At 46.8% G+C, this 19,843-nt stretch overlaps 1 protein-coding gene across 4 annotated transcripts in view; it reads left to right on the forward strand.

Annotated features, from left to right (window-relative positions):
- ST6GAL1 (ST6 beta-galactoside alpha-2,6-sialyltransferase 1) overlaps positions 1–18,091 on the forward strand; it is a 45,427-nt gene extending 27,336 nt beyond the window's left edge. For all 4 annotated transcript variants that reach the window (XM_065640409.1, XM_065640408.1, XM_065640407.1 and 1 more), the window contains 6 exons: positions 3,772–3,899; positions 5,013–5,694; positions 8,545–8,642; positions 13,130–13,231; positions 14,496–14,670; positions 16,615–18,091. In XM_065640409.1, coding sequence (XP_065496481.1) covers positions 5,064–5,694; positions 8,545–8,642; positions 13,130–13,231; positions 14,496–14,670; positions 16,615–16,856 — 1,248 coding nt within the window. In that variant the 5' untranslated portion in view covers positions 3,772–3,899; positions 5,013–5,063 and the 3' untranslated portion in view covers positions 16,857–18,091. The remainder of the gene's footprint in view (positions 1–3,771; positions 3,900–5,012; positions 5,695–8,544; positions 8,643–13,129; positions 13,232–14,495; positions 14,671–16,614) is intronic.
- The last annotated feature ends 1,752 nt before the right edge of the window (positions 18,092–19,843 follow it).

Consider the following 19,843-nt stretch of genomic DNA (forward strand, 5'->3'; position numbering starts at 1 on the left):
CCTTCAGGTACCCTCTTTTCACACACTTTCACGTGAACTCATTCTGCCTCTGCTACCAACCACTGTTCTCTTCACAGGCACTTTATAGAGGGTGCTGGGTGGAAGAATGGGTCAATACTGAGAGAAAATGAACAAAAAAAAGAATAAAAAGATGTAGTTGAAGTATAAAATTTTCAGATGGGGGAGCATAAAAACATTCAAAAATACACCAGCAAAAGCTGGAAACGAAGCTTTAGTGCTTTGTATTATATTTAGGTCATGGCACAGTTGTGGATACAGATGGAAATGCATAAATGAAGGAAACCTGGAAAGAAGTGAAAATGCTCTAAGTTTGAATATGAAATCATTATCACATTACCCCCCCCAAAAAAGACTGAGGAACAGCTCTCTACGGTAAAAAGCATTAGTGCATACATCAGAGGCAAAAAAGCAGCGGGTGAATGATGTTGATGTATGAATGGAGGGACCAAGGAAAGGCCTTGTAGAACAGGTGGATCTGATCCCTGCATGTGCCCATCCCTGGGCGCTGGATTTCTGAAATCATCACGTAAATTAAAGGTGTTATTTGACATGATTGCCAAACCTTTTAGAGACAACTGGTCTGCACCAGCAGTTTTAGGGAGGTCGGGTTTGGTAATCCTGAGTTATTGCAGTGTGGGACCTGTTCACTTCAGGCTCTGACCCAGAAAAATGGAAGGAGGCAGACACGGTGCTGGATTTGCTGTGTTTCAGAGGGACTCACTCTGCTGGGCCTGTTGCTTCAGACCAGCAAACAGAACAAAAATAACTACCACGTGTAGAATGCGTAAGAATTAATGGAGAAGTCTCATCATCTGTTTGCAGAAGACAGTCACATTTCAAATCTATCTGCTTGATTCCTCTTCTCTCATTTTCAGAAGCCAGCAAGCCTAGAGAGGGGAAAACAGCATGCCTGAATTTTCAAGTTTTTGGTGAGATTGTTCGCCAAGAGCCTCAGAAAAAGCCTAAGCTGTTGTGGGGTGAGAAAGTTCCTGTCCTGGATTAGTGACTGCCTGGCGGGTAGGCAACGAACCGGTCAGGTTTCACAACATCACACAAGTCCCACAGGGATTTTCTCCGAGATCTCCAGTGTTGAGCGGCGATAACGGATCTGCAACGGTGAGGAGGAAGGGTGTTAGGTGATGGGCTTGGCTGGCTTTGTCTTCAGAGGGCTGCCGGGACCTGAGAAAACACCGAGCAGCTACAGAGGGGTCCGGCGATCCTGGGTGGCTGGGCAGCACAACGGCAAAGGCAGGCTGTGCCGGCAGGGGTAGGGTAATGCTCTTTAGTCGTATTTTATTCCTGCCCCTCCGCCCCATGCTGGGAGAACTCTCGGTGAGTCAGTGCTGCTTGCAAAATATCCCAAAGTCATTACTGACAGCTTAGAGCTCAGGGCTTAGAAGTGGTCAGGAAGGGAAACAGAAGTGGAGGAAGTTTTTTGGAAGGAGAACAAAGCAGCCCCGTTGTTATGTTGCTGCCAGACCACGTGGCCTGAGCGAGCGCGGCTGGGGTGTCCCGGTGCGCCGATCTTCACCGGCTCCAACGGTCCCCGGGAAGCTGACCGAGAGAGTTGGAGGTATGGAAAAGCTGCTGTGCAAGGAGCAGTCGGAACAAGCAGGATTCAGCGTGGAAAAGCAACCAGTGGGGAAAGCAGAGTGTTAGGAGAGGTGGTGCAACCACGAAGGACGTGCAGACAATGACAGCAGAAGGATTACTGTCGGTGCGATCAGGTTTGCCAGCGTGAAGCCAGGAGAGGAGGGGTTGTCTCTGTATGGTGTGCGATTGCAGAATTCATTGCCTCAGGCTGTTTGGGAAATGCGAGTGGTTTCAAGAAGCATTTAAACAAATGTGCAGAGGATGGGCATTGGTACAGCTGATGACACAGCTTTTTGGAAGCTGTGTGCTTTTACTGGAAGAGAAATATATTCATTCCTTTCTCCGTACCTATGTGGTTTATCTGTGTATCCACTGTCGGTCGCTATAGGAGACAGGTAAGGGCTTGGCAGACTTTTTGTTTAACGAGGTGAAGACACTGTTGTTAGCAGTTTTAGGGAGAATCTGCTGTGGGTTGTGGAAGCGGGGTTTGCCCGGTGTTCTCTCCCTGCAGCTCCGGGGTGGACGGCAGCGCCTGGATGTGGGAGGCGGCAGGACTTTCACACTCTCCTCTGCTTTGATGATTAAGACCTGAGTCCAATGAGATACTTGGACAGCAAAGGTTAAGTATAAGAGTGTGTGGAGATGATATAATTCTCTGATTGTCTTGAAGATACCGCATCACTTGCTTGTTCTCCACACAGGATTAATTTATCCCCGGAGGACTTGCTGTGTGGGCTCAGCCTGCCAGTGCTGCACCTCACAGCCATGTCCAGCTCTAGGTTTCAAGAAGGCAGCAGCTATTTAAGTATTTTTGTAGGTTTGGGGGATTTTTTTTTTCTTTTGTCCTTTCGTCTTTAGTATTCGTAGCTGACACCTTGTGCTGTGTGTAGGTGGTAAGTTTCTGTCACTTCCTGAAGAGCACGTTGGTGCTAACTGCTGCCATACAGAAGTGCACACAAATGACTTACGGAATAAAGGTGTGGAAAAGAGCCCACTGAGTGAGGGCTGTCCTGCCTTATCTGGAATGGTAGCTGCCTTGGTGCTCCACCGTAAAGGTTCGGTGGCAGAATGCTTGGGAGGGACTTTGCATTAGGACACTACTTGTGCAAATGACATAAAATCGTATCATGTGAAGTAGTAGTAATAAACTGAACTGCAGTGAATCCGTGGTGAGCAAAAGGTGCCTTAAAATGTTGTGGCTCTGCTAAAATGTACTTGCTTGCAGAACCTACTTTCTCAAGTTACAAATTGAAGCAAAGTGACTGTTCACGTTGCAGCAGCGTGCACAGTAATCAGAGGTGGGGATCACATTGGGCAGAGTGCTGAAGGTGAGTTGTCCGGGTCCCTGTGTGTGGCCTGGGGAGGAGAGGAGGTGTTGCGACTTGTTGGGCATCCTCTGCTTTGTGGCCTGGGGAGGAGTGTCCCAGCAGGAACTTGCAGTGAGCTGCAAGGTTGTTCTACTGCAATGAACCTGCCACTCCAGATTATCCTAGCCATGCGAAACGCAAGCTGATGGTACCGAGATGCCTCCGCTGTCACCTGCACCTGGAAACCCCTCAGGAGAGGGGCCCGAAGCGAAGAACTTTGCTCTGTGGGGCAGTGGTGTGGAGGCTCTGTTCTGCCTGTGCAGAAGGTCTTGGCTGAGGTTTCCTGGAAGCCAGACCCTCATCTTGTGTAAGGAAATACAGTGTGAATAAAGACAGATTGGGGGCTGCACAAAGTGTGGTTGGAGGGTGAAGACCTGTGGATTAAGGTAGAACTTTTCATATGACTCGCTTGCTCCAAAAATAAGGTATTTCCCTAAGAAAAGTTAGCTTTTTCTTTCCTTTCCTCTGTTCATTATGTTTAGCATCAGCACTGGGAATTTTCCTTTGCATATTACGGGTGTATCCACTGCCCAGAGTGTTCTCCACGGAGAAGGCTGTCGGTCTGGCCGGAGCATAGAGCCAAAAGCCTGCAAATGGGTGCCTGCTTTAGCTGAGAGTAGAGTTCAGACTAAGAAGGAAGATGCCCATTTTAAGTAGGCATTTAAGCGTGTAAAGGGCTTATGTGGTGTTAATGTGTTTGCTGCTGGCCCTTCCGTGCCTGTGTAACAGCTTTTCTGGTACTGCAGGGTTCTTCCATAATAGTTTTTTTTCTTTCTTTTTTTTTTTGCAGGTGTTTCTTGAACTCTTCAGTGCATCACAGAACTGTCATGTTTTGAGATGTCCTGCTTAAACCCTCAGAAGAAGATCTGCAAACAGCCAGAAATGACCTGAGCTGGAGGGCTGCTGCTGTATCGCCAGGTAGTGTGTCAGTAGCTCAGTAACTTCTCAGTGCCAGTGCTTGCTTTCGGCAAGTTGCCCAAGGAGAGAGTTGTCCTTAGGCTCTCTCTAGGATGGGTGGTGATCTGCATGTGTTTGTCTCCTGAGGAGCACTGAGGCACCTGCATCTCTATACCACTCTGGTGTCCTTGGTTGCATCCCAGAGCATCCACGCAGGGACACGAGCAGTTGCCCTCCTGTCTTCTCTGGCCCCTTGTGCCACTCACGAGGCGTTTATGCCTCAGCACATGTTTCCTTCACCACCTCCTTGTGTTGCCTAGGTTGAGCTGCCCTTTGGGCACTCCTCCTGTTGACTTGCCCCCTTTTATAACAGGACAAAAGCTGGAGGGGTCTGCTAATATGAGACAGTGCAAAAGAGGACAGGTACAGTACAACAGGGTCTGGCTTTTCTTTTTCCAGGGGTAACATACCTTGAGTAGTGTTTCTCAAAGTGCATTTATGAACCCAAACATGCCTCAAATGCTACTGTGGATTAATTGGGTGCCAGCAGCTGTTAAGTGAGGCTTCACACTGGGAGAGCCCTCAGCCCACCGCAGGCATGCAGGAGTTCCCTGGGAAGTCACCAAGCGTGTCGGTACCAGGCTGGTGAAACTCCTGCTATTTGTGCACTCACAGCTTTTATTTCAACAGTTACATGCCTCATTATGTGCTTTGTTATTCTTCATGCCTATGGTCAAGTAGAAGTTCTGTTCTGGAAATACTAGTGGTGGGATTTGTATATCGGCTGGCTGGGATGGGAGGTGAAGGTAAGTGGAGACTTGCCATGCCGCTGGTATGATACTGTCTAACAAGACTTGACTGTCACTTGTGGAAGGGAATAGAGAAAAAGTTTGGGTGGCAGTGGGCTCAGATCACTGTTACATAGCATATGATGGCCAACAACCAGCTTACGTCTTTCTGTGTGATGTTCAAGGTGGTGAACTTTCAAATGAGATCTTTAAACAGCCTGAAATTTTAAAATTACTCCTGTGTTTCCCCTCTCCCCTCCCATTACCCACACGCTGAAGATTATAACTGTATATATACACATGCCTGTGCACGCAGCCCTGACTGAGATGTGTTCCTCCCCACCAGGACCAGCTCCTTGCCCCGTGTTCAGTGTCCCATCTGGTTGCACTGTACACTATGGTTCACATCAATGTGTTGAAAAAATTGATGTGTGTTCTTGTGGTGATCCTGGTAGCGCTGACGGTGTGCCTGTGGAGAGAGACAAAGAGAAGCTACTATGTTCCTTTCAAGACCGAGAACGATGATTTGCAGGTTCACAGGACCTCGGAAAAATGGACCTCGCTTAAATCACAGGGCCTTTTCCGTGAAGCAGTCAGTGAATTGGGTCAGATACCCCAAACATCATTTGGTAACCGCAACAAAGTAAAAGGCAGCACCTCTGGAACAGCCGAGAAGTCCAAGAAAGCAGCAGACTCTGTGAAGGTATGGGATAAGGACAGCTCATCCAGAAATCTCATACCCAGGCTCCAGAAGGTCAGAATAAATTACTTATCCATGAACAAGTACAATGTGACTTACAACGGGAAGAGGAACACTGCTAAACTCAGCCCAGAGAAGCTGCTCTGCCAGCTACGGGACAGGGTGAACGTGACCATGATAGAGAGATCGGATGGTCCTTTTGATACCTCTGAATGGCAGCAATACATACCAGGGAAAAGCCTCAATGAAACAGTGGGCCGCCTGGGTCGCTGTGCTGTCGTGTCCTCGGCAGGGTCTCTGAAATCATCTCATTTGGGACAAGAGATAGGTTGGTATCTTTGCATTAGCATAAAGTCAAATGACATTGTTTTATAACTTACGCGTTTTGTCTCTCTAAGCAAGCAGCATGCAGGGCAGACCAGCTCTCCAGCCTTCAACTCAGGATTCTGCGCCTGGCAGGAAATTCTTATGTGCCTGCAGTTCTCTCAACTTTCTTCATTAATTGTGGTTTGAGGCTCCGTTAAGATGCACACTTTGCTAACCTGCAACTTCACTGAAGAAGTTCTATAGCCTAGGAGTTTCTCTCCAGTGGAAATAGTTTGCAGACTTTGGTCTGTTTGTAAGTTATCTGTTGGATCAGATCCCTTTGGCCTGCACTAAGCTGCAAGTAGCCTCCATCCTCTGAAACAAGGAGATGGAATACATTATTCATGGACAACTTGGGCAAAGTCTTCAGAATCGTAGTTCCTGGGGGCTCGTGCGAGGGTCAGGGTTTTGTTCTGGTACTTGTTTAGATGTTCTCCCCCAGACTCCTCTATGCTCCACAGGGCAGGTAGGCATGTGCTAGAATGAGGTGGGACAGTCCGAAGTGTATTAAAATGCTATAAAAGATGGGATGAAAAAGATAGTGGTGGTATGAACTAGAATAACATTGCCTCCTGGTAAAAATTACCAGTGGGAGTTGGTTGATGTAGTTGTTTCTGCCTATTAGGAGTGTTTGAGTCCAGAGTGGGTCAAGACTTAAGCCAATTCTGACTTTTCCTCTGAGTACCTGTCTTGGCTTGTTCAGGTGCCTCCTGAAGTTCAGTAGCTAAAGGTTTCCATGGAAGTGACCCTCTGTAGAACACCCTCCCCTGAAACAGCTGGCGTGTGCCCAAGGGCGTCTTTGTTAGACTCCAGCACACTGATAAAACCACTCGCTCCTCCATAAAGAGATGCTCTTGAGAGCTGAGGGTGGTGTCTATGGGGTGTTATAACACAGTCCATGGGTTTGGTATTGGAGCAGCCAAGAAGTGTGATGGGCTTTGCTCCAGCCGTGGCACAGCTGAGAGGACGTCATTGTTCCTACAGCCGGTCTCTGAGCCTGTCCCCAAAGCTGAAGCACCAGTTTGTTCCAGATCACAAGGGATGGAAGCTGAAAAGGTCACTTTGTAATTAATGCTGTCAACCCCTGCTGGCATCCCTGGCTTCCGTTCCTCACGCCTGGGTCCCACGCTTTAACCTTTCTGCTCAAGCAGTCATCTCTGCTAGTGATTCTGCAGAGTTATGGGCACTTGCAGCCTTGAGCTGGGCAGGGTGAATATCGTTGGAGTATCCAGTGTATTTATGCATGTTTTCTTCCTGGTTTTCACCTGACATATTGCCTTGTAGGAAAAGCCATGGTTGTCTTGGAGGAAGATGCCATCTGACAGGCTTAAAATGAGGCATTTGCATGGGTGAACATGGTGGACTGCTGAATTATTATTCCTTAAATGGCCAGGAAGTATTTGTTCTGTGTAATCGCGTTAAGATATCAAGTGAACAATTAGTCAATGTGAGGGAGGCTGGCAGAGCAGAACAGGGAGAGGTTCGTAAACAGGCAGCTCCTCTCATACTGGGCTCTTGGTGTTATTGGAGGTTATGAATTGCCAGTAAAAAAATCTGATCTGGGAAATAATGAGTGCAGCACAACCACCTGGAGACAGAGTGCTTAAGAGCCAGCTACTCTGCCTGTGCAGTCATTAAACACCCATTTAAAATGCAAATTTGGGGCATAATAATGCTTGGTGGCTGGTTGAATATATATAACGTGGGGAAATTCTAGACCTGTACTCCCTTGATGCAAGGTAGGATGTGGAGTTAAGGGTTTGTAGTGGTAACTACAGAACTGCTTCTCAGCATGGACACTTTTTTTTTTTTTTTTTTTTTTTTTTAAACATCACCTCTCTGGGTTTTGTGTGTTGCTTTGGAAGGGCTCTAAACGAGATCCACATGTCTATGAGAATAAAGTAGCTGAGAAGCTAGTCTTTGCTGCCAGTGATCACTGATCTTCCAGCATTGCTTGTGAGAACACCCCTCTTTTCGAGAAAATGATCTCAAAAAGTCCCAGTTCTGGACCAGGTGAGCCCTCCTCCCCTGGCTAGCGACTCAGCAGCTGAACACCTCTGGTCCCATAACAGGTTTCCTATGCAAATCTAGCCATTAGGTATGGAGAAGCCATGGTGCCAGGCATATATGCCACAGCAGCAGCCTGGCTCTGTGCCATTACAGCAGCATGGCCGGCCATGCAGGGCCAGAGGAGGATGCTGGAGGAATGCTGTGCTATCTTCAGAGATGATGCCAGCAGAGGAAAATGCAGTGAATCCCAAGGCGTGTAACAAGCTGTGCCTGTTAAATGCACAGCGGTGGTTTTATTTCTGTAATGTGGGAGGCACACTGGCAGGCTGAAGCCAGCTTTGTTTTCCACTGTGGTTATTATACATGTTTCTCAGGCTGATCAGCCTCCAGACTGCAAGAGAGGATGCTGGCTCACTGTTATTTCCTAGTTCCTTAGTTTGCAGGCGGCCACATGGTAAATTATTTGTATATCGCTCTATCTCCTGGTTAAGTGTTTGGAAGGAAGAAGAGGAAAAGGGAGGGAGACGCAGCATTCCGCTGTGCAGGGCAAATGCTAGGGCTGCACTCTCAGCTTGCAGTGCATCGTGGTATAAAAAATTGGATTTTTAAAAGTTTATTTATCATGAAGTTGGACTAATGACTTCTTCCATAGAATCTGGCTTGATACTTGTAGTTGTTACATGGAAAGCCACGGGCTAGCCAGAGTTTATTAGAAATGGAGGAGAATAACTTACTACACATTTCTTCTGTCACTCCAAAACTGGTTGTTAGCTCACAGGTTTTTACTCTATTTTGATTTCAGACAGTCACGATGCCGTCTTGCGATTCAACGGGGCTCCAATCAAGGGGTTTCAGGAAGATGTGGGGCAAAAGACAACGATTCGTCTTGTGAACTCCCAGGTAGGTCTAATGAATATGTGCCAAATGGACCAAGTGAGCTGTGAACCTCCTCATACTGCCTGGGAGCAGAGCTTCTGGCTTCATCTGCTGCTGGGAGGTCTTTAAAATGCTGCTTAGCAAACCAAGCGGTGCCAAGAGATGAGTTGCGCCTGCCCCACAGATGGGTAGGAAGAATGAAGGGAGTTTATTTGGCTTCTGATAAAAGAACAGTTCTTCTTTTCTGCCCAGCAATGCTGCAGACTGTAGATGACACATTAACCAGGACTGTTAAATGCCTGAAGACTGTTGTCAAAGGACCTACCTTTAAAGCTGTATCCTGCACACAGCCAGGAGAGGGCATGGACTCTGGTGGGTGAGTCGGAGGGTCCAGAACCTCATTGCAGAGTGTGACAGAAAGTACCTTTAATAAAAGGCATTGCTTACCTAGTTAAATTTTCCCTGACTCTTTGAGAGCTCTTTCTAGGTATGAGGCTGTCCTTCTGCTGATTTTCTTTGGAGTTCAATAGGCTTTGACGCAGACTCTAAATGGTTAGGACCACATCTAATAATACATTATCAGAGTTAGGGTGCCACCTATTCAGGAGCGGAGTGAGACCCACAACAGAAATTGTGACTGTTCTAGGTACATCTCAAGAGAGTGTTTGCATCCTCCTTCCATAGAGCTGTTGCCTTCATGTTTGCCCCTTTTGGGGAGAGGAATTTTCAAGTGTAGACATGCAAAGAGAAGAGGAAATCTCAGTAGCGTGTGCTGGTGAGGGAGTGGAGTGAGGTAGTAAAATACTGAAGAAGCCACAAGTCATTGGATGCAAGACATGGTGCAGCAATGCAGAGCAGAGTATGGGCACCTCCTTGCCCATGAGGAGGACGAGGCTGTAGGTACATGAAAACTGATGGAGTGAGTGATGGAGAGATGGGGAACTGAAGTGTAGCTTTTGTTCTCCAGAACTGTTAAGGCAGTTTCCTTTCCTCACCCCAAAGCTGAGATTTATAGGCCCAGAGTTTTCTCATCTGCTCTTGTGTGAGAGGTTCGTGGGTGCTGCGCTGTAACAAGATTTGAAGTTTCTCAAAGCAGCAGTAGGAGCTTGGCCATCCTCTTCAAAGGCAAGATATGGAGCTAGCTTTCCCTAGTTCATTCTGCATGTCTTTTGAAGAGTGTTCTTGCTTCTTTAGCAAATGCTGTTGCTGCCTCTTTCTGCTCTTGGGTCTCGCCTTTTCTCCTTGCTGCCGTACTCTGTTGTGCTGCTTGCTGCATCTTAATTTCCCTGCCTTAAACCACCAGTCACGTGTGGGACTGTTTCTTCTTTCTGAACCAACGTGTTTTTAACAGACATATCTGGCTGCTGACATCCTCCTTCCTCTGCCCTGTTTGACCTCTCTATTTTTTAATATTTTCCTTCCGTATGTATTTTTATGATGTCAGATAGGTGTTATCACTTAAAAAAACTTTCCCTGGAGGATGTGCTTGTTGCCAAACTTACTGTGATATGAAGTCATTTACCAGCAAAACCATGTACATGACCTGTGTGGTACCAGTGTTATCTGCACAGGGAGGAGGGTAACCATGTGATTGTACAGCTGTGATACAGCAGTAATAACTTCCTGTGTGGATGCTCTTATTTTGGACTAAGTGTACCTTCATAGTGCTTCTGTTCTCCATGCAGATTAGCCTGCAGCTGTGGGTGACACTTTTCATCTGCTACCATCCCCTCTGAATGGAGACCAGCTTACAAATTTCAGTTACAGAGAGAGCAAAATTATTGTAGCTTTTGAGACTAAAAATGCAGTGGTGATCTAGCTGCTAAACGGAGCAAAAGATTCTCTCCCTGTGAACAGTGCAGGAGTCTCTCTTCTGGAGTTTGTAAAATGAACAGCTCTAATTGCAGTCCCTGTTATCTTCAGGGATAACTGGATTGGGAGCCTGGTTTTCCTCTGTGTTTTTATATGCACATTTAATGGTTCGGTGCTGTTCTAGTCATGGTGACATCATCTTAACCCTCTTGTTAGTGGGGTTGCCTCGTGGCATTTTGTTTTCAGCTGCTTGCAGGCATCAGGCGCTGGCCGGACAAGCTGTAGTTTGTTCTCGTTCTAGGTTTGGCTTTTCTTATGTACTAAGTGGTCACTTGGAACAGGGATGGGATTGTGGCTTAGCTGCTCTTGTTTTGGCTCCTACTGTTGATCAATCCTCCGTCTATTCCCAAAATGAAGGAAACGGGATCTCCTGAGTCTAATCTGTCAGAACTAGTCTGTATTGAGTGGTGTCCCTTTGGTGTGTCTGGCCAGTGGCCATAAGTTCCTTAATAACTATTTTAAGATATTTTTCTGTGATTTGCTGACCAGTCTCTAGCACATGTATAGGGGGTGGATGGTTTTAACAGTGGAGTGGAGTATCTTTTACATCTGTGTGCACAAGAAAAGATTAGTAGATTGATACTGGCAGGGGGGAGAAATGTGAAGATAGGCTTGTAGGTCCACAAGCTTGGTAGTTGTTCTAAAGCAAGATATTCTTTAACATTGCCTTGCTTGTTTTCTTAGACCTTCACTGGTTCATCAGTACCACATCCTTTAATGGCATTTTTTCCTGCAGTCTTATGCAAGACATCGATTTGCCCTGGGAAAGCGCTCGCATCTTGCAAAAATAAGGGCTGACGAGTGTGCGGGGGGAGTGCCAATGTGGTTCTGTAGGACACAGCTCCCTTCTGCAGAGCTGATGGAGGACCAGAGTTCCTCCCAGTCCTTGTTTATGGTTCTCCTTGGCCAGCTTCTCGCTGTCATGGAGAACCCTTTCTGCTTTGGCTGTGTTTGCTGTTATTGGCACTAATGAGTCTGCAGGGAGGAAGAGAAAGGAGATAGCACATCGGTGGAATAGAGTGAGATTGTGATGGGAAAGGGGAGCACATTTAGATTACAGGGAATTGGCTGCGGTAGTTGGAGAGAAGAAACTTATTTTGATAAGGTCAATAAACATACCAGGAGGGTAAGAGCTGTATTAGCAAGATACTTGTTAAATGGTAAATTGGCTAAAGAGCAAATTAACTAGGAAATCAATAGATCAGTTAACTAATTAGGATCAAAAATCTGAGCAAGACAAATAAGTAATGTAGCAATTTACATGGATTTAACTACTTTGAAAGAATCGGTCGCTGTTAAACAGAACAAATAGTCACTAAAGTTATCTGGGGAGCCAGATTCCTCCAGCAAACAGGTTATGTGAGCAACGGATAACTAGTAGTGCCAGGACCCAGCTCTTGGTGTTGTGGAAGGAAACAGCAAACACGTTGTGGTTGTCGGGTGCTCCCCACCTGGTTTCTTACCCTTGGTTTTTGTGCCTGTCACAGCTCTGTAGGGTTTGTGTGCCTCTGCCAACTCACATGGCTTTGCTTGGCTGACCTTTGCATTCCTTGATACTCAATCTCTCTCGAATCCTCCTTTCACATGTTTCCCATCAGAAAAGTTCCTGAAAGGTTTCTAGCCTTTAAATAGAAACAATGGAATGAGAATAAATTGCCACTGTTCCTTGCCCTGTTCCTGTCCCGTTGGGGTGCTCCGTCCCACCGTACCTGGCATGGGGGTGGCTGGTACCACCTGCCATGTCCTCTCCTTGCTCTGCTGTCTGGGGATTGAGCAGACGTTCGCATCTGCAGCCTCGCACGCTCCAGCTCGCAAGTGGCCCAGATGTTTTAGCTACTGTAAGGAAATGAAGCCTAGGCAGGACACGTGGTCAAGGCCAAAGCCTAATCCCACAGAGTTAAGAACAGATGCGCGGAGACCCGTGTTGCTTTTGGAGTAATTCGCATCTGGGCTGGCAAGAGTGTCCTTGTGCTCTGGTACGGGGACAGCCGGGAGGTCAGCCTGCTGCTGGGGTACTTGGGGATAAACCGGCTGGCTCTTAATTAGATCCATGGGGAAAATCAGCACAAATGGGAGCTGGTTTTTATGATGGTGCTTTTCTTCAGCAGATGTTTACAAGCTGTGTCTATACGGGTTATGCCTTTGGGTGGGGAGGACAGGAGATCAGTCCCTGTCTCATTCGATTCTGACTGCTCGCTTCTTGCTGCAGACCCGGGTTGCCCTTGGGTGTCACGGGCTGGGACAGTTGTGTGCAGACTGTAGAGGCCAACTTCTGTGATTGAACCACCTGGTTTGGTTCATTCGGGGGAAGCGTCTGGTGCAGCAGTCTCTCTCTGCTGATAGTGTCTCTAGCCCATGTGCTCTGCTGTTGTGCTGCTTTCCTTCACAAGACTCCAGCCTCCCTGGGCTGAGGTGCATCCCAGTGCTCTCTCCACAAAAGCCTGTGCTGCTAGATAGGACTGGGATAGCAGTTGGAAGGACATCACTGGGAGCTGTGTCCTTGCCTGCATGCAGGTAGGGGATGCCCAGTAACCAGCACTGGCGTGGCTGTGGCTGTGTTCAGGTATGTTTTACTGTCTGGCTGCCTGCTGATTCTGACAGCGTGTCATATATTATTGTATTTGTTGTTGTTACCCAAGCTTGTAACTGTTGAGGAGCAGCAGTTCCTGAGAGAAGAGCTATATAACACTGGAATCTTAATTGTCTGGGATCCAGCACCATATCATGCAGAAATTCATGAGGTAAGGCTGAGTTTTCTGTAAATAAAATTAGATTTATATGATTTGAAGTGCATCTGTTAACCTGCTTCCTCCTAATGTGAGCAATCACTCATTTTAAGGCCATTCTTGATTACCTCTTAGTTATCATGGATGTATCCTTGTGTACCTCTGGGTGCTCGTGCATGTGTGCTCCTAGAGAAACACTTGCCTGTTCCCAATCCCTGTGAAGAGCCCCAGGCCAGGTGTAAGGGGTCACCACCTTTGCTCTCCCTGGGGCTGATGCTGCAGGGAGGTCACTGCTGGCTGCAGCAGTTGTCATCTCTTCAGAGGACGATCTCCTCTTCCTGACAGCTGCTGTAAGATTTGCAGATGGTCGATGCTTGGATATTGCAAGCACCAGCCAGATATGAGATATACTCAATGCATGATGAATGGATTGGGAAACCCTCTGAAGATCTTCGCAAACGTCTCCTCTCTGTCAGCTGGACTCTCACTTGTGGGTGTTGCAATCCCTCTAGCATTCACTTTTCACGTTGAGTACAAAAGGGTGTTATTTGATAAGTGGTGAGCTTTGGAGGCTCAGGGTGAAAGCAGGTAGGAGTGAGCAGTCCGTTCTTTTATTTTAAGCTCTGTAACTGAGAGGTCTTTGCGTTCCTTTCTCTGGACTGCATTTCCCGTTTTCTCACTGATGTTTATTCTTGTGTCTAGCCCCACAGCTCCAGGACACACGAGGGCGTATGCACAGCATGCTTACGTGTCAGTAAAACCAGAGATATTTTAAGCATAGGAAATAAAAATCTCAAAATTACGTTAAGGAATCATAAACGTTTCATAAGTGTTTTTACTGACGGGAAGTTTTGGGATGCAAATCAGCTCAGCCTGTTTTAGGAGGCTATGCTGAGGACACCTGCCTGCAGAATAGGATGCTTCGCACTCCAACACACAGAAGGGTCAGGGTCTGTAATGTTTCAGGCAGACTTCTCAACATTGTCTGCTATTGGGGGGTGCAGAATGAAATTATACAAGGTGGCTGATCTCATTTAATGGTCCTTCACTGCCAAAGAGAGGAGATTTGGTTTTTATTCCTGCTCTGTTCACTGAGTCAAGTCACCACAGTTGACCCAAAGGGCAGATGTGGTTGTGGAGGACAGAGGGTGGGTGTGTGTAGGTATAGCAGGACCTTTGGCCCCTGGCAGAAGCAGGTTGACTTGTCCTCATTTCCTGATGGGTTTGGGAAAGAGTGGGCTAGAAATAAAAAGTCTGACTTCTTGTTTCTATTTTCCAGTGGTACAGAAAACCAGACTATGACTTTTTTGAAAGCTATAAGTTGTATCGTAGTACACATCCAGAGCAGCCCTTCTATATCCTGAATCCAAAAATGCAGTGGCAACTCTGGGATATTCTGCAGGAGAATTCACTGGAGCCTATTCAGCCTAATCCACCATCATCAGGAATGCTTGGTAAGAAAATTGCCCTCTAAACTTCCCAGTAGGTTTGCAGGAACCTTCCAGGATGCCGTTTTTCCAAGACAACTACAGATTTCTTTTGCTTATTAGAGTTGCTTTTACAGAGTTTGTCTTATGCCAAAATTTAAGCTTCCTGTCTTTAAAGCAGCAGCTCAGTTGTGTCAAAGTAAGTGGTTTGCAGCACTCCTCTGGAACAGCAGTTATAAGCATGGCATGGTTCCACGTGGAAACAGGAAAGCAGATTGCAACATCGAGATGTTCTCTAGGATTTCTCACTTCTAGCACCAAAGCAGTTCCCATGGGGCGTGAGAGGAAGGATAAGGCTCCTGCAGGCTCAGACCTTGTCAGGCAAATAAATCTGGTTACTGGAGATGAAATCTCAGTGCTTGCCTATTTTTAACATACGTATGTATGTATATTTAAAATATATAAATATGGAAATATAGATATATGGAAAAATATATATAGCTAAAGAGTTATTGGAGGGTTGGGGATGGTCAGGGGAAATAGCTGTCCTGAAGAAAGTTCAGTTGTATTCCCCCTTATTCAGCATGCTAATGTCTTGTTTGTCAGCATGCTAAATCCAGCCTCTCAGCAAAGGGGCTCATTTTTCATTCTGCTGTTGCAAAGCTTTTCCTTCTTATCGGAGAGCAGATCTCACGATCAGCTGAATAAAAAGGAGTGAACTTCTGGGGAAGTTCACAGCTATTTGAAGTCGCAGCATGGGCGTATGGCTTTGTTTGCCATGTGGATGTCCAGCCGCTCTGCTTTATCCCTTCCTCAGCTCCCATCTCTGCTCCCATCGCTGCTGGGTCACAGGTGCCCTGCTATGTCCATGCGAACAGAGTCACTTCTTATTTTTGCCACCCAAGCATCTAGTTTCCTGCCACAGCCTCGCTCTTGCCCAGCACCTTTTACATCATTACTGGGGTACGTGCAGAACAACTGCGTAACAGCGTAGTCAATGACTTCAGCAGCAAAATTGTTGCTAACTGGAGTTCAGGGCTTGAAAGCAGGCACCGGGCCACGGCAGACAGCAAATTCCTCTGTGGCCTAACTTCAGGACAAGTTACTTGCTTTGTAAAAGAAGTCACCTCGCCAGGCTCAGGGGCACAGACGAGTTCCAGTTTGCACGTCTGGGTTTCCTTAAAGGCCTAAATGTGAATGAAAATTGTCATTTGAAAAGGTGGATGAAAATGTGTTTAAAATGCACCTTGGTTTAAATAAGTGGTTTCACGGATGGGTTCTTCTAACGTTTTGTAAACCGTGTTCCTCTGATCATGCACGGTCCCCGATGTCTCGGATACTGCATGAATTTTCTGTGATACACATTATGTGCTGCTCTGCTGTGGGGCAGCTGGGGGTCCTGAGGAGCGGAGTCTGCTCGCTCTGGGTGAGCGTCTCCGAGCACGGTCGCTTTTATAGCCCCTGCATTCACAAGAGGAAGGTGGGGAGAAGGTGAAGGTCTCATTGCTGCTTACCCAGGCAGGTTTGAGATGGGACGTTTGGATCACCTAATTGTGGTGCATGGTTGACAGACACACAAGTTTCCATGAAGGTCACAGAGGACGGTTGCGCTCTTAAAAATTGGCTTTTTGGCATGGCTGTCGCTGTAAACAGTGCTGCAGTCAAGTCACAGAATCACAGAATGGTTGGGGTTGGAAGGGACCTCTGGAGATCATCCAGTCCAACCCACCTGCTAAAGAAGGCGGGTTGGACTAGATGCTAAAGCAGTCGATCATCTGCTTTGCAAGAGAGGGCTTCAGAAAACAGCCCTGTCTGGCCAGACTTGTTTTCTTGTTTTCTCTTGTCTGTATGTTCCGAAAGGCAACCCTTCGCCTTTGGGCTGGGTGCTCTTTGCTGACCACCTGTCTCGCTGGGATGCTTGATCGGTTCCCTGGTTTGACATGGGGATGTCTGCTTTCTCTCCCTCCCTAGGCATTGTGATCATGATGACGCTCTGTGACGAAGTGAACGTGTACGAATTTCTCCCTTCCAAACGGCAGACGGACGTTTGCCACTATTACCAGAAGTTTCACGACCGTGCCTGTACCATGGGAGCTTACCACCCCCTCCTGTTTGAGAAAAACTTGGTGAAGCACATAAACCAGGGCACAGATGAGGACATCTATACGCATGGGAAAGTTACTTTGCCCGGCTTCCGAAATGTGCATTGCTAGCAGATCAGTTTTTAGTGTGTTTAGGAATTTTTCTTGACTGTCAAAGCACTTTTTTTAAAATCAGGGTTGTCAGTTTGGTTAGGTCTAAGCACTGGTGTGTTTTGACGGCTCTTCCATGTTGCAACACTTGCTCTTAGGACTTTGTTACCTAATTTCTCATAGCTGTAAGGCGATCTTAACACATTGTGGTACATCCACGCGGTATCTGCATGAGCCACTGCAATAAATTTACTCCTGATGGAGCTGGGCTCATGCAGCATGTGGACCAATCTGTCTTCATCTCAACCGAAGATGGCGTATGGGAGATGCAGGAGATACTTTCTAAGCAGAAATTGCACAAGTTGGGATCAAGTGCTGAATATAGTTCAGTTTACTTCAAAGGGGTTATGACAGCCAAAAACCTGGTGCATTGTGAAACAAGAAAAACAATTTAACACTTCTTCCCATAGTCCTAGGAGCTCTTTGGATTTATGGAAATACTGTCAAAGCTGTGTACTGATAAGCTAAACTTTTAGTCCAAGATATTTGGTTTTATAAACAGTTTGTAAAATAACCATGGGAACTTCCTTTCGACTTGTAAGACTTCTGAAATCATTCAGGTGGCATTTTTGGCAAAGGAAGAGGGAGGCAATTCACAATTCAGTGATTCTTGCAAGACTTTTTAATCTTTTAACTTTTTTTTTAATCTCTTAAAATAAATTTTAGTAAACATTTACTTCTCTGATACAATGCTGTGCTTGGTACAGAAGCAGCCTTATTTCAGAAACAGTTTGGGGAAGATGCTCTGAGGCACAAACTCACTGGCAGTCGGTACTTCTTCCCAGCTCTCTGCTGCTCTACCTTTGCAATTATTGGCAAATTACTTGCTGCCTCGTCTCTGGTAACAGAAATGCCACGTAGCTCCTGGCGAGCTGACCTGCAAGTCCCTGCAAGCTGACCGAGGTGACCTCCCGGTTGCTGTGTGCTTTTGAAATAGGTGGGGAGCGGATGCATTGCCCCCGCGCTTCAGGAGCGGCGGGGAGGGTGGGTGTGCTCTGCTTCTCGTGCTGAAATGGGCAGAATTGGGGAGGGCAGCTTTCCCCTGCCCAAGGGGTCTCTTCCCATAGCAGTGTGGTAGAAGCAGTAGCTCTGCAATCTCTGTCTGTCTGTGAGAACACCTTCCCTGTCCTCTTCCGTACCGGTGTGTTTCATGATGTCAGTAAAGAAAGCTTTTTCTTCTCCTGTTTTGAATAAATCCCGTGAAGTCATTGGCCTCTTCTTGCCTCGGTGAAACCAGTGTAAATGTCATTGCTCCGCGGCGCTTGGGACGTGTACCAGCCTTGCAGCCGCGCAGGCAGAGCGGGGAGGGCAGCTGCTCCCCTCCTGGTTCCAGTAAGCACACAGCTCCTGCCCAGTCTGGGTGAGAGGGCTGCTGGGGAGCAGTTCCTCGGCTCGGAGGTGGATTTCTGCACACCCATCCGTTGGGACGCGTTGGATCTGCCCGTGGTTACAAATTGTATATTGTGTCATATAGAAATGTAAAAAACCTCAAGGCTTTACACGACTGCTCGGGGGCACTAGGACAAGAATGCAATGAAGGCCATGAGCAGTGGTGTCTTGTTAAGCATTCATTTTCACTGATAGGGAAGGAGAGCTTACCGTGGAAAAGCCAGCAGAGGTTGTCCGGGAGACCCATAGCGAACCTCTCTCCATCTCCGCTCTTAGTTTGTGACAGTCCTGCCTCTGGCCCTTGGATCAACGAGTTATCTGCCACAGCCATTTGCCATCTTAGTATGTGTTTAGTTTGGATTCAAATAGCTTCTGCCTTTTTTCCTGGGCTGTCTCGTTTGTTGTTTCTCGCAATGTTGTTTTCCCCGACCTGGGTGACTGGACCAGCACCCTCCACCGCCTGGGCCCTTGATGGGTGGCTGGCACCTTGCCGCAGTAGAGCCAGCACAGCCCGCCTGCTCTTCACCTGGGGGTCCCCCAAACCGTCTCCTCTACAGTGCTCCTGCAAGAAGAAAAAACATCCAACAGGCTTCCCAGGGTCTTCCAGAGTCCTCAGTTAGTGATGGACAATAGTGTTGCACTGGGTGTGAAATATCAAGCATGATGCTAACAGTTTTAGCTAGATCCAGCATGTGATTCATTTACAATCTAGACAGGGTTTTACAGGAATTATGACAGAGCTTAAAATAGGCCAGTGTTAGCCATCCTTTTATTTGTCTCTTTTTGGCTGCATAGATCTGAGTCAAACACAAATTGCAAATAATGACAAGTCTGGTATTTAGAAGAGCCAAGTTTAAGTTAGTGGGCAGTCATAGCTAGACTGTAACAAAAGCCTCATCCCTCCCGCAGTCTCTAACCATTTCCAGAGTGTGAACAGCTTTCTATCCATGTGGAAAGCGGGAAGAGAACAACACGGCCCTTTCCGGTAAGCCACTGAAGGGCCGAGTACTGGGAAAAATCCTCCATAATGAAAGGCTGTGGGGGAAGGTCAGCAAGTCTGGGGAGGAGGAGAATGAAGGGATTATTTTAGGTTTTGATGTAGGAGAGATCTCTTCCCCTTGATTGTGCTGTTATTTCTATTTCTGAATATTGCTTAGAATTACTCTTCCTTAGCTGTAACTTCGTAACTCCTCCCTGCAAGACAAACTAATCTATAGCACTCACGGAAGCTACAGTCTTTGGGGTGCTGAAAAGAAAGGGAATAAGAGGGAAATACTGGGAGCTGTTGAGAACTCTACCTTAATTTCAGAGAGATCACCCTTGAATGGTCCTGACTTCAAGTTTAAAATTTGTATTATCCCGTATTCCATCTATTTCTTCATCTGTGCTGATTAGTTGGCAAAAAGTATATTTTTAGTATGACAGTGGATTGGTAGATAAACACTGTCAAGATATCTCGTTTCTAAGTGTGGGCTCCTGGGAGCACATATCGGTCCTTGCTTGCCATTTTGAAAACCTAGCTGATCCAGATTTTAAAAATAGCTTTAGAGACCTAGAAT

Source organism: Caloenas nicobarica, chromosome 8 (genome assembly GCF_036013445.1).
Source record: "Caloenas nicobarica isolate bCalNic1 chromosome 8, bCalNic1.hap1, whole genome shotgun sequence".
NCBI classification, from domain to species: Eukaryota; Metazoa; Chordata; class Aves; order Columbiformes; family Columbidae; genus Caloenas; species Caloenas nicobarica.